The sequence below is a fragment of the Dermacentor silvarum genome, chromosome 5 (assembly GCF_013339745.2).
Source record: "Dermacentor silvarum isolate Dsil-2018 chromosome 5, BIME_Dsil_1.4, whole genome shotgun sequence".
Lineage (NCBI taxonomy): Eukaryota > Metazoa > Arthropoda > Arachnida > Ixodida > Ixodidae > Dermacentor > Dermacentor silvarum.
The window spans coordinates 184,590,898-184,605,491 of NC_051158.1; the positions used below are offsets into that span (position 1 = coordinate 184,590,898).

The window sequence follows — 14,594 nt, forward strand, 5'->3', positions numbered from 1 at the left end:
GCAAGCTCCTTTCGCGCAGCCTGTTGGCGACCTGACGGGTTGCCAAAGAGGTCGCGAAGCCTCTCTCTGAAAGTGTCCCAGCTGGATATCTCAACCTCATGGGTGCGAAACCAGACAAGCGGTGTCCCGTCCAGATAGTATATCACATTGGCAAGCATGATGGTAGGGTCCCAGTGGTGGCTTCGGCTAACACGCTCATACATGCTGAGCCAGTCGTCGACGTCAACGCCATTTTGGGCGGAGAATGTCCCAGGATCACAGAGACTAGGAACCATAACGTACGTTGGGGTAGGCGCCGCAGGTGTAGGTGGCGACGGGCTGTGTCCATCGGAAGCCAAGGCTGAGAAGACGACGGTGCGGCCGCTTCGGAGCTCCGTGGCGAGGACGAGGAACGTTCCACCTCCACCACGATGTTACGCGAAGAACGAGTCAGTAAGACGGGCAACTATTTACAGGTTGTATTTACAACAGCGGTTGCAGCGCTGACCGGTTAGGTTCACAGCGCGAGCCCCCAATTCGTTCTTCCTCTTCTTTTCTCGAGTGATGGCGCCCGCGCGCCTCGGTCAAACAATCAAATACCCCACGCGTGTAGCAATATGACACCTGTTTATCCCATTTTAAGTCAGTGGAAATAATCACCCCGAGGTACTTATAATGGTCAACGACCTTTAATGGTACTTGATCTATTACATAGGTGAACGTCAAAAGCTTCCTTTTTCTTGATATTCTCATACAGACATATTTATCTAAATTAATATAAATCTGCCATGATCCGCACCAGTTAGTAACGTCTCTAAGTGCATTGTTCAGAATAACTTGGTCTGTAGTATTGTTGACTTCTTTATATATTATACAATCATCTGCGAACATGCGGACTGTCACATCCGACTTCTCGGCTAATTCATTAATAAAAATGAGGAAAAGAATAGGAGCTAGCACTGTGCCTTGCGGCACTCCAGATAGAACAGGTGAGCGTTCAGATGAGTAGCTGTTGCAGTGAGTATACTGGGTCCTGTCTGAAAGGTAATTTTATTGCGATAGCAATTATATGGACACTCCAAAGCAGATTTCTGCCGTTGGCGTCGCCGTGAGGTTCCGTATGACGTCAACGGCGATCAAATCGTCGCCGCGCTCCAGACGCTGTATGTGCGAGTGAAAGCGCGCGAGGGACGCGCGCTTTCACGGGGAGTGAACACACGTCGGAGAGCAAACGCACGTTCTGCGCCATGCTCCCTGAAGGGCTGCATTGGTCAGAAAGTTTGCATAAAGTCTGCATTGGTCAGAAAGGCATGCATTTATGCAAACCATATGATTGCGTTCGAGCGTCGTCGTCTTCGTCCACAGCTGGCACGTTCGTACGCTCGTGCTCTGCGAGGTGAAGAGGGTTTGTGCGCTATGAGAGCGAGAGAGAGATGCATTCACGGAGCGGGTCTCCTGGAATACGGTGTCAGCACTGGAACGGGGTGTCGGTGTTGGAACGGAGTGTCTGTGTTGCAAGGTGTGCTATGCAATGCGCAGTGACGGCCGTAAGTCCGAGAAAATTATCATCATGAGTAATAAGATAAAAAGTTTGTGCGCACATCTGGAAAATGCTGGGCTACGATCGCCCAGCTTCACTGTTTCAAGCATTGCGCGACCGAGTGCAACGTTTTTTTTTTTTTTTGTCTAGTTCTCAACCAGGAGTGATTTGAACTTCTCAAATGAACTAACGGGGCTAGCTGTACTTCTGTTTTTCTGTTTGGTATTCTCTAGGTCTTTTCTTGTAATCAATATTAAGTTTATTTTTTGGGGAAAAAAAACTTATGCAGAAACTCCTCTGGGAGTTGTCCAAGTATGTGTAAGCATTGTGCCACTTGCTCATCTCCACGCAGCCCGGTGTGATTATCCATGTTATGAAACTTCATCCGACCAGTACAAACGACAGCGCTGTGGTGACACAACCTGGTGCCGACAGCGGTGCAAGGTGAATTGACGACACAAGCAAATTACTGCCGGTGGCGGCAGTAATCAATCTTTAGCACCTCACCCATCCACGTCGAACTATTATGAACCATGATCAACCGCAATGCAGTGGCGGCTGCGTCTAGCGCGGCCGCGAGGGCCGTATCTTGAAAGCTATGCGCGACGGTGACAGAGAGCGCCTACTACTGACAGCCTCGTGTGCTCCGTGTTCTCGCCGCTGAGTTTGCATTGAAGGGAGCCCCAATTTTGAAAGCTCAGAGCAGTGAGTGCTGACCGCTTCGTGTGCTTTCGCCACGTAGCTCACATTTGAAGCAAGAGGCAGCGTGAAGGTGAATTCCCTCGCTGTCTTGAAACTGATCATCTTATGGGACGGACGGACATTTTTTCTCATTGGGTAAGCATCTAAATGCTAATTACGCATTTAAAATGGCTTCGTCCTTCCTGAACTGAGGCTCTACCTCAGTTTAGCAACTTATAATCGCAGAAATTGTGATCACACACAATCTTTGTCCTCAATTTTTTTAGCACTATTTTACATTCACAATGCAACTTTACCAACCCGCCCAACTTGCCGCACTTGTCATGTGTACATAAATATTCCCAACTGTAAGTCAGTGCTTGTCCTTGTCTGTGTTATTTGGAGGTTTTATCCTCGTTCAAGAAGTTGCGCTGTTACCTTTAATCACGCAGAACCAACTAGCACAATTGTTGACATTACTGAATAATGTACCCCTGCTATAATAATGCCCTCTGGGTGCATGTAGTGATATTATTAAATAAAATCACAGTTGGGAGTAATACTTTCAATAAGTACAGGTGAATGAACGCCTTCATAACAAAGTGCGTTGGGCGTCTGAAATCATTAGTTATATAGGTCACTTCGTTTTAAAGGTCGCATAGCTCAAAATAAAACCTAGACAAAATTACTCCTTTGTTTACAGGCATTTCGTTGTACAGGCACTCGACTGTACCTTGCACGCATCAAGCACATACCGGACTTCTTGAAAAGCTTTTGTAGCACGTAATCGTCATGCTCCTGGCTCTGTTCTGGGATGACTTCCGGCTTGTATGTTGCTTGCTTGACCACGTAGTTGATGCTCTCACCTTCCACGACTGCAGAGGAACAAAATATCACCAAGACACTTTGTGGTGTTTATAGGAAAAAGCGCAACATGTTTTAAACTCCTCATTGATTTCTCAAATTTACGTGCGACCACATCAGAAACAAAAGAATACACTATAACGAGTGAAACAAACTCGAGCGGGCTGTCATGCTTTGCTTTCATGGCAAGATTACAGAATATAGAAAGGATTTTTCACTGAATTATCAGTATACAAGCACACAGGATAAGCAGTTGACTCTGCATGGATAAAAAAGATGAAAGCACCTGTGTGGATTGGGTGGAGGCAATTGGTAAATTGCTGCCAATGTGGTATACCTTTCATCAGTGTTTTCACCAGAGACTTTTGATGCAAGCAAAACATTAGCCTGCCACAGCAGGCTCAGACTAAAGTCCCTAGATTTTCTGCTCTTTTTTAAATAGCGACATCTACCTGCGTCGGCAGCCATGTTCTTCCTAACCTCCTGAAGCGGCGTATCCGCGTAGACAGCATCCGACCGTCAACGGATGCTGCTGCATCGCATGACTCAAACATAAGTTTCAGGCATGGGGCCAGACAATCAAATATGAACCCAAAAGCGGCTTAGTACTGCGCTGTCGAGGCCCAACAGGAAATTTGTCAGCGTAATTGTGAACCGTACGATGGTGTCCATTCTCAACTCATCTTTATGGCAACACCTGCGCGGTCGCGCAATACGTCGCCTGCCGTGTTTCTCCTTCACACAAGGTCCTTCCTTCACACAAGGAAGGAAGTCCTTCACACAAGGAAAAGTCAAAAAGATAAACACGCACAAACACACTGCAAACTATAATGCGTCTTCAGCCTGCCCTGACGTTTGCTCACAGCAGCGTGCAAGTGAACGTGGGGGGAACAGTGTTAGGAAGAACATGGCTGCTGGGATGAGTGCCGCCCAATGAGATTCGGCGGCGGTGCTTTAAAGGTAGCCACTACCTAAAAAAATGCGAGACATATCTAGGGACTTTAGCTCAGACGAGTGCAGCCACCTTTCATGTTTCAATACCGTACTTCCTTCAATCAAAAGCATCTGTATGCCCTGAACCTCATTAGGGACAATGTTAAAAAAATTAAATTATGGGGTTTTACGTGCCAAAACTAGTTCTGATTATGAGGCACGCCTTAGTGGGGGACTCCGGAAACTTGGACCACTTGAGGTTCTTTAACGTGCACCTAAATCTAAGTACACGGGTGTTTTCGCATTTCGCCCCCATCGAAATGCGGCCGCCGTGGCCGGGATTCGATCCCGCGACCTCGTGCTCAGCAGCCATGTTGCTTCTAATAATAAAACAAGGGACGAGCATAAAGAGACATAAGCAGTGGGGTCATCCACGCCAACTTTCCCAACTGTGGCGCTCGAGAAAAGTCATTTCTTTAAAAAAATGACTATAAAGTTACACGTCTATAAGCCTTACTTTACTTGCACAGTATTTTGCCAAAATATTTTGAGCGAAGAAAAATTTTGCTCTCGTGAGGGCCATTTGAATTTAACGAAATGGTGGAAAACCAGGTGCAACAAACAAATTCGTCAGAGATTGACCGTCTTGCGCATTCTTTCAAAATTTGTGTTTGTGCGTTGTCTGAACATTCTTCAGTTTCAAAATACTTTACTCCTTAGCACTGAAGTGAAAATGCACAAATTAAAGCGTTATTGAAAAATTTTTCACACAGAAATGTTCAGAGAAAAAAACCTGACTTCACTTTTATAGAACTTCCTTAAAACATACTACAATCAAACCTCATTATAACGAAGTTGAAGGGGAGCCGTAATTATTTCGTTATATCAATTATTTCGTTATATAAATTATAACAGTTCACGCAATGTATGCTCAGTTGGGCGCACAACTACAGTATAACCCCACTGTTACATTCCCGGGTGCTACGTTTCCCAGCTGTTATGTCGTTTTCGGCCAGTCCCGGCATAGCTCCCATAGGACCTAATGCATCGGGAACCCCGCTAATGCGTCACGACTGTGAGACCGTTCCCGCATCATGCGTTGCAAACTGCTGCCCCGCATCGGCCCAAGCGGCCATGTTGACTTTTCATGTCGCTTGGCTTGGTGGCTTGACGATGGGATTGGCCGCCCAAAGTGCCGGGGGCAACACCTATGACGTATTTTCGGTTTCCACTAGCAAAAGCATAGCCTTAGAGATCCGTATTTGCTATCTAAAGCTGGTGTCAATGACGCGTTGGGCCCTAAAAAAATTTTTTCTTTTTTGGCACATAACTGTTCCGCATAAAGTCCGAGGGCGATAACACCGTCGCCGCGCGCCGTATGCTGTATGCGAGTGAAGGCATGCGAGGGTCAGTCGACACTTGCGGTTCAATCTCACACGCGCGATGCAGAAAGGCGGGGCGGAAGCGCGCTTCTTCTGTCGCCCACGAGGCACGGGGGGAGGGGTTACTGTGGCACTGTATCTTGAAAGCAATCTGCGGCGCGGAAAAAGTGCACGCCCACGCGGCGTTGTACTTTGGCATCAACTGCGTACCGTGCCGCCGCGCACGACCAGCGCGAGCTGTACCTTAAAAGAGATCTGCATTGGGGGCAGAGCCTAGGCAGTGTAGGTGCATCAGCGGCTCGTAGCCTTGTGCGTACCGTGTGTTCTCGGCGATCAGTTTGCGATGAAGCGATAGACAGCACAAAGGTCACTTCGCTGGCTGCGGCGCTGCGCCACTTGGCCGCTTCTCACTGCCGTCACGTGACCCGCCCGCTCGCCCGCTCGTTTGGCCCCGCTGGTTGAGCCGTGGCCGGACTCGACTCTCCTCCGCACTCCCTTACGTAAGCCTTTGCAACGCGACGGGTAATTTTTTCTGACGAGTAGCTCGATGGCTCGCCGCAAGAGGTCGCTACCCCCGCACCGTGTCCGTGGGAGCGAAGGGTCACACGGGTAGCCTTCGTAGCGCGGGCTTGGTTTTGCTGCTGCCATTTTCTTCAGTAGCTGCTGTCAAGTTGGTTCTTTATTCTATGCTGGTGTCCCGACTGGTGAGATTATTGTGCGCACAACGTTCATCAGTCTTGTCCGCTGATGCCCACGACACTGAGTGTGGTCTGCTTGGTCTGCTTTTGTGGGCACAATTACTTCACCACTTCTGTGCTTGACGGCGGCATCTGAAGCAGCATGCCTATGTCGCCGATCCCTCGTGTGCTACCTACTGTGTGCCAGCTTTTGTAGCTGAATGTGTGAGCTTTCTCCGTGGGATCGTTGCAAGCGTGAAAGCGTCGTTTCTTCCTTCTGCCTCAAACACGATCACTGTACTATGGTATACTGTTGTGTGCCATCTTGCAAATCTCAACAGGGCAAGACACCGGGTGTTTCCTTTCACAAATTTCCTAGCGATGCGGAACTGTGTTCCTAAGTGGCGAAAAAACATTTCCCATGAAAATCTCGTCATCAATGACAAGTCCGCATCAACTGTAAACTGTAGTGTGTAGCGAACACTTCAATGAGAGTCATTATGTTCCCGGATGCCAAATACGGAAGTTGCTTGTGGGAGCCGTACCGACCATCCTCGAACTCTATCCGTCCTACATGGTCATGACCCCCCAGCTCCTGGGAATTCATCAAAGCGAAAAGCAGAGTCGCTGTTGCCTGCTCATGAAGATTTTGGTGCCAAGGAGGAGGTAACCGAGGAGAGACAAAGTGCTTCAACACAAACCACCAGTAACAACGTTTACCGAGCTAGCCACTATCTGGTCATGATGAAAAGGCTTTGGGCTCAGGTTGCCTACCAGCGCTTGAAGTGCGGGGGGCTACTCAGAAAGCTCTCTGTAGAGAAAGAAAAGATGAAAGAGTGCAACGACGACAAACACTATACAATGGAATCTCGATGATACGAATCTCACGGGGTCACGAAAAATATTCGTATTAGCCGAAATTCGTACCATCGAAACATAATTAAAACTAGCTAAATTATGGGGGGATGAGGGGATCAGATCGTGAAAATCACAAGAAAAATTGATTTTTGAAAACCACGCGTTTCAGTATCTGCAACACCTAATCTACACTGTATCAAAATGGTTTGGCTGAAAACGCACTAAAAGTGGCCAAAAAAGATTTATTCGTCAGTGCGCAGGGCTAGAAAACAAGTTTAAATCGCGCAAAATAACCGCAATTCACGGAGACATATCTCGTATTTCCCACCACTGAGCGCCGCGCCGCCATCTTGGTATCGTTCGAAAGCTCAAAGTTTCACCATTCCGCTTCTCAATTCGTCCGTCGTCGCCATCTTGTAACAAACGCACAAACTCAAAAGAAGCGCGGGTCTGCGATAGGTAGTCACACGGGCCCTCGGATTGGCTGCCGTGCTGAAAGGCGTCTCTCCATTGCTTGCTGCTGTGGCAGGGGCAAGATGGCAACTGCAGTTGTCTGCTTAGTAAACCACGCCGGCGTCTTCACTTGACATGCAGAATTCGGATTACTGAGAGCTCCCAGGTTAGTGATGGATCGTCGCTCGTTGAAGAAGAAATTTTGGACAAAGCACGCCTTCGGAATACGGAAGTGCAAGCCTCCTACAGCAAGAAAAATACGGCGATTAGCGGGAGAAGCGGAGGAGAACCCGACTGAACGTGCCGCCATAGAATAAAGAACTGGTGCCACGCTACCTTGCACCGTGCGACTCCAGCAGAGAAACCGACAATCGCCCTGTGCCATCGGCACTGGTAACGCAGTCGACGGAAGACGCGCCAACGGGGTACCTCCCGCGCCTCGGCGTACGCCCGCGCGAATCAGCCGAGATCGTATCTCGGTAGACATAGCTCGCTGCGACTAGGCAAAATGGCGCGAACTCAAAGAACACAGCCCAAAGCACAGCAGCCACTCCGTCCGATGGGCAGCTGCCGAAAAGGAGGAAAAGCACAAAAGCAACAATAGCGCAACCGCTTCCGCGCTGTCCGGCGTCGCGTCCGCGCCAAAAGAGAAAGGGAAAACGCTCGTGACTGCGCGCTGTTCTCTTTCGCGGCCGTCGGTGGGACGGCGTTTATTCGTATCAACCGACGCGGGTCGAAAATCCATTCGTAACAACCGTTCTCTAGCACGTTGCAAAGTAATGGGGCTCGACCGGGACCTCAGAAAAATTTGTATCATCCGGAAATTCGTTAGCCGTGATTGTATCACCGAGATTCCACTGTATCAATAACTAGTGAAAGCAATGTCTTCGGCGAGTAATAATGCACTAAGCTCTTTTTGAACGAGCTTTCACAAGCACTAAAATTTAACAGTTCTCCTACCTTGTTCAATATTTCTGTCGATTGATATAGGAATGTTTGTTTTCCATAATTTCTTTTTGTTTTTGGAATGTGCCTGGTTTTCCGGCGTAGAGGATAACGAGATATTTCATCATTGTCCGTTTTGGTGAATAATTTTTTTATGTATGGTGATCAGCAGCTTCTTATAGTATATTCTGTCTGCTTGAAGAAGGGAGTAGCGCTGAAATAATGGAGCTATTTCAAGGTCTACAAAACGGCCATGGTGATTGCAGTACATACGAACGATTCATTTCTGTAAAAGAATTAATTTGTTGTAGTTTGTTTGTGAAGTTGTACCCCATACCAAGACCCCGACACAACGTATTGCCACCACTCAAACAAGTTATGAGGCGTGTACTGCAGAGGGACTCTTCTTTCGCACTTCCCTAAAAACACCATCGAGCACCGAGTGTTAAATTTATCTGAAATCGAACCAACATCACAAGGTCTCCTCAAAGACCCGATGCTTTAGCACGCTGCGCCCCAAATGCACTGTGTGTAAGTGCCACCTTTCAATGAATGTCTTTCACACCAATGCTTTAGCGAGTTGCGCCATGAATGCACGGGGTAACTTTCTTAATTTTTTATTTCTTTCTTCATACATGAGCCGTAGTGCTGTTAAGGCATTATGGGCAGGGGGATTGCAGTAAAACACATCAACAATGTCCCACATCCGCAGGTAGTACATTCCATGCGACAATGGTTCTTGGAAATACAAAATATTTAAAAATTTGGAGGACGCTTAAGCTTCGTCTTTAAGAGTGGAACGCGATAGTATTGTCACGTAGTAGTGACGGTCGAGAAAACAGTCACAAAACTGTGTATGACGAAACTGGTTGTTTATTGGGCGAACTTGTGCCCACAAAAGCAAGCTACACTCAAAGCACAACGATAGCGGCGAACACAGTCGGCGATCGTCGAAAATCTGATCAGCGGCGAAACGCGTCGGCTTTTATACCTGAGTCATCGAAGGTTCCAGATTAATCCCTGGGGCCCGCGTGTCTTCCAGAAAGTTCTAGACAATTCGCGTCGCTCATACAATCAGATTACATGAGCGTCGGTGACCACAGACGACGGACAGAAGCATCGATAACGTTCGGGAAGCTTCCGATGCAGGCGCGATCTGCGCCGAGCGATAACGTTTAACATTTGTCAGCCAATGTTGAAAGCGGCTACCGGTGAAAGATAAACATGTGTACGTGTCAATACCCTCCCCTTAAAAAGCATCGTCCCGATGCTACAAACAAACACGAAAGCGAAAGCAAAACCATGCGTAATAAACAAAATAACAAAAAACAATAACAAAGTAACAAAGTACCTAAGTTTGTCAGCGGGCGTAGAAAGGCTTAAGACGCACCACGTGGATGACTTCAGGTCGTGCCCGGCGCCGCTGTGATTGCGAAATGCCGTCTGGCACGACCTCATAGTCCAGTGCGCCAATACGTCGGGTGATCTTATATGGTCCAAAATAGCGACGTAACAGCTTCTCGCTAAGTCCTCGTCGGCGTATCGGAGTCCAGACCCAAACACGGTCACCGGGCTGGTACTCGACGTAGCGTCGTCGAAGGTTGTAGTGTCGGCTGTCGGTCCTCTGCTGGTTCTTGATGCGCAGGCGGGCGAGCTGTCGACCTTCTTCGGCACGCTGCAAATAGGTGGCAACGTCGAGATTTTCTTCGTCGGTGACGTCCGGTAGCATGGCGTCAAGCGTCGTTGCCGGGTTCCTTCCGTAGACCAGGTTGAACGGCGCCATGTGCGTCGTTTCTTGCACGGCCGTGTTGTATGCGAAGGTCACGTACGGAAGGATGGCATCCCACGTCTTGTGTTCGACGTCGACGTACATTGCCAGCATGTCGGCGATGGTCTTATTTAGGCGCTCGGTGAGGCCATTCGTCTGCGGGTGGTAGGCGGTGGTCCGGCGATGGCTTGTGTGGCTGTATCGCAGGATGGCTTGAGTTAGTTCTGCCGTAAAGGCAGTACCTCTGTCGGTGATGAGGACTTCTGGGGCACCGTGACGCAGGAGGATGTTCTCAACGAAGAATCGAGCTACCTCGGCAGCACTGCCTTTGGGCAAGGCTTTTGTTTCGGCGTAGCGGGTGAGGTAGTCCGTAGCTACGACGATCCATTTATTCCCGGACGTCGACGTCGGAAAAGGCCCCAGTAAGTCCATCCCAATCTGCTGGAACGGTCGGCGAGGTGGCTCGATCGGCTGTAGAAGTCCGGCTGGCCTTGTCGGCGGTGTTTTGCGTCGCTGACAGTCTCGGCATGTCCTTACGTAATGGGCGACGTCGGCAGAGAGGCGAGGCCAGTAGTATTTTTCTTGTATCCTTGCGAGCGTGCGGGAAAAACCGAGGTGTCCAGCCGTTGGGTCGTCATGGAGAGCTTGCAGAACCTCTGGACGCAATGCTGAGGGTACCACGAGGAGGTAGTTGGCTCGGAGAGGCGAGAAGTTCTTCTTTAGGAGAATGTCGTTTTGCAAGAAAAACGACGCCAATCCTCGCCTGAACACCTTCGGCACAGTGACGGTCTTGCCTTCCAGGTAATCTACAAGGTTCCTTAGTTCCGGGTCGGCTCGCTGTTGTTCGGCGAATTCGTCGGCACTGATGGGTCCCAAGAAAGTGTCGTCATCCTGGTCATCCTGTGGCGGCGGTTCGACGGGGGCGCGAGACAAGCAGTCGGCGTCAGAGTGCTTTCGCCCGGACTTGTAAACGACGGTGATGTCGAATTCTTGAAGTCTCAGACTCCATCGTGCGAGGCGACCTGAAGGATCCTTCAAGTTAGCTAGCCAACACAAGGCGTGGTGGTCGCTCACAACTTTAAAGGGCCTGCCATAGAGGTAGGGGCGAAACTTTGATGTAGCCCAGATGATGGCGAGGCACTCCTTTTCTGTTGTGGAATAATTTGCTTCCGCCTTCGATAGCGACCGGCTAGCGTAACTTACAACCCTTTCTAGTCCATCAGTCCTCTGCACAAGCACGGCGCCGAGTCCTACGCCGCTTGCGTCGGTGTGGACTTCGGTATCGGCATTTTCGTCGAAATGCGCAAGGATGGGCGGCGATTGTAGGCGTCGCTTCAGTTCTTCAAATGCTTCGATTTGCGGCATCTCCCACTTGAACTCGACGTCGGCCTTCGTGAGGTACGTCAGTGGCTCGGCGATCCGTGAAAAATCCTTGACGAAGCGCCTGTAATAGGCGCACAGTCCCAGAAATCTACGCACTGCCTTCTTGTCAGCGGGCAGAGGAAAGTTGGAGATGGCCGCAGTTTTCTGAGGGTCGGGGCGCACTCCAGACTTGTTGATGACGTGGCCCAAAAACAAGAGCTCCTCATATGCGAAGCGGCACTTTTCTGGCTTTAACGTGAGTCCGGAGGTTTTGATTGCTTGAAGAACTGTTTCAAGGCGCCGCAGGTGTTCTTCGAAGCTTGAGGCAAACACAACGACGTCGTCCAAATAGACGAGGCAAGTCTGCCACTTCAAGCCTGCCAGTACTGTATCCATGACGCGTTGGAAAGTCGCAGGTGCCGAGCAAAGACCAAACGGCATGACCTTGAACTCGAACAGTCCGTCTGGTGTTATAAAGGCCGTCTTCTCCCGGTCCCTCTCGTCGACTTCGATTTGCCAGTAGCCGGTTTTGAGGTCCATCGACGAAAAATACTTTGCGTTGTATAGTCGATCCAAGGCGTCGTCAATCCGTGGAAGGGGGTATACGTCCTTCTTCGTGACCTTGTTGAGGCGACGATAATCGACGCAGAAACGTAGGGTTCCATCCTTCTTCTTCACTAACACCACGGGGGACGCCCACGGACTCTTGGACGGCTGGATGATGTCGTCGCGTAGCATTTCGTCGACTTGTTGCCTTATGGCCTCGCGTTCGCGTGCCGAAACTCGGTACGGGCTCTGACGCAGTGGGCGGACATTTTCGTCGGTTATGATTCGGTGCTTGGCGACAGGGGTTTGTCGAACTTTTGACGACGACGAGAAGCAATCCTTGTATTGCAGGAGCAGAGCTTTTAGTTGTTCTTTCTTATGCCTGGGAAGGTTCTGATTAACGTTGAAAGTTGCTTCAGGTATTATAGTCGTCGTTGCGGGTGCACTGGAATCCGTGAAGGCGAAAGCACTGCTGGCTTGTACTATTTCGTCGATGTAGGCAACCGTGGTGCCTTTGTTAATGTGCTTGTATTCGGGGCTGAAGTTCGTGAGCATCACCGTTGCTTTCCCTGCACGTAGCTCAGCTATGCCTCTAGCGACGCAAATTTCACGGTACAGCAGTAAGTGATGATCGCCCTCGATGACGCCCTCCATGTCTGCAGGCACTTCCGTACCGACGGAAATCATTACGCTGGAGTGAGGCGGAACGGTGACTTGTTCTTCAAGCACATTCAAGGCATGGTAACTGATGCATGTATCCGGCGGTATCGCTTTGTGTGTTGAAAGCGTTATCGACTTGGACCTTAAGTCGATGACTGCACCATGTTGGTGTAGAAAGTCCATGCCTAGGATGACGTCCCTGGAGCAGTGCTGCAGGATTACGAAGCTCGCCGGGTAAGTGCGGTTGTTTACCGTGACTCGCGCTGTGCAGATTCCAGCCGGCGTTATTAGGTGACCTCCCGCTGTCCGTATATCGGGTCCTTGCCAGGCCGTCTGCACCTTCTTTAACTTGGCGGCGAACGCGCCACTGAAAACTGAATAGTCGGCGCCAGTGTCGACGAGAGCGGTGACGTTATGACCATCGATGAGCACGTCTAGATCGGTAGACCGGCGTCTGGCGTTGCGGTTAATTCGTGGCGTCGGATCACGGCTGCGTCGGCTTGCTCTGCTGCTGCTACGTCGCGTCGGAAGGTCTTCGTTCGGCGGCGATGTGCTGTCAAGGCTGTTGCTAGGCGGCGTGCTGATATCTCGTCGTGATGATTCGCGAATCGTCGTCGTCGTCGGCGGCGGAGGATCTTCGGCATTGCGTCGTACAGCAACCGCACCTCCATCGGTTGCTGCTTTTAGTTTCCCGGGTATGGGCTGGGAGATCGGCCCCGGGTTGGGCCGGTATACAGGCGGCGATGCGGCGAGATGTAGCGGCCTGGTGACGGCGAGCGTGAGGGCCGTCGGGGTTGCCACTGGGCTCCGGCAAGGTAGTCGGCGATGTCACGTGGTCGCTCGCCAAGCTGTGGACGTGGCGCGTTGACGGCGAACCCTCGTAGGCCCATCTCGCGGTATGGGCATCGGCGGTAGACATGGCCGGCTTCCCCGCAGTGATAGCAGAGCGGGCGGTGGTCGGGGGCGCGCCAAATGTCCGTCTTCCGCTGGGAGCTGCGCTGGGCGACGGGCGGGCGTGCTGGCGGCGGCGGCGGTGGACGACGGAACTGCGGCGTTACGGGGCCCTGGCGCGAGCGCGGAGGGGGGCCTTGACGACGGGCGACGGCGGCGTAGGTCATCGCTTGCGGCTGTGGTTGAGGCGATACCGGAACTTCTGGCACTTCTAGTGATCGCTGAACCTCTTCTTTAACTATGTCAGCGATTGAAGTCACCTGAGGATGCGATCTTGGGAATAATTTCTGTAGTTCTTCCCGTACAACCGCTCTGATCGTCTCGTGCAGGTCGTCGGCGCCTAGAGCTTGAGCTTCGGCGTAGTTTGTCAGTGCACGGCGGTTGTATTGCCTGGCTCGCATTTCAAGGGTCTTCTCGATGGTTGTGGCCTCCGAAACAAATTCTTCCACAGTCTTGGGCGGGTTGCGCATCAATCCAGTGAATAGATGCTCTTTGACGCCCCGCATCAAGAACCGAACTTTCTTTTCCTCTGACATATTGGGGTCGGCGTGGCGGAAGAGGCGAGTCATCTCCTCCGTGAAGATTGCGATGTTCTCGTTCGGCAATTGCACTCTGGTTTCTAATAAAACTTCGGCCCTTTCTTTTCGCACGACATTCGTGAAAGTCCTCATGAAGTTCTCACGAAATAGGTCCCACGTCACCAGGGTGGTCTCTCTGTTCTCAAACCAGGTCCGAGCAGCATCATCTAATGAAAAATACACATGGCGCAGCTTGTCGTCGTCGCTCCATTTGTTGAACGTCGCGGTCCTCTCGTATGTCTCCAGCCAGGTTTCAGGGTCTTCAGCCGATGATCCACGAAAAGTCGGTGGCTCCCGAGGTTGCTGCAGCAGGATGGGGGACGCTGGTGCTGCCATTTTGGTCGTTGACTTGGCCTTGATTGCAGTGGTCTTTTCGGGAAGAAGTCCGAACTCCGGCACAAGTCCTTGCTGCCTACG

At 50.6% G+C, this 14,594-nt stretch overlaps 1 protein-coding gene across 1 annotated transcript in view; it reads right to left on the reverse strand.

Annotated features, from left to right (window-relative positions):
- Positions 1-2,483: 2,483 nt before the first annotated feature.
- Positions 2,484-14,594, reverse strand: part of LOC119454634 (DNA excision repair protein ERCC-6) — a 339,000-nt gene continuing 326,889 nt past the window's right edge. Inside the window, exon 15 of the mRNA XM_049668141.1 lies at positions 2,484-3,075. Within this exon, the coding sequence (XP_049524098.1) occupies positions 2,876-3,075 (200 nt within the window). The 3' untranslated portion in view covers positions 2,484-2,875. The remainder of the gene's footprint in view (positions 3,076-14,594) is intronic.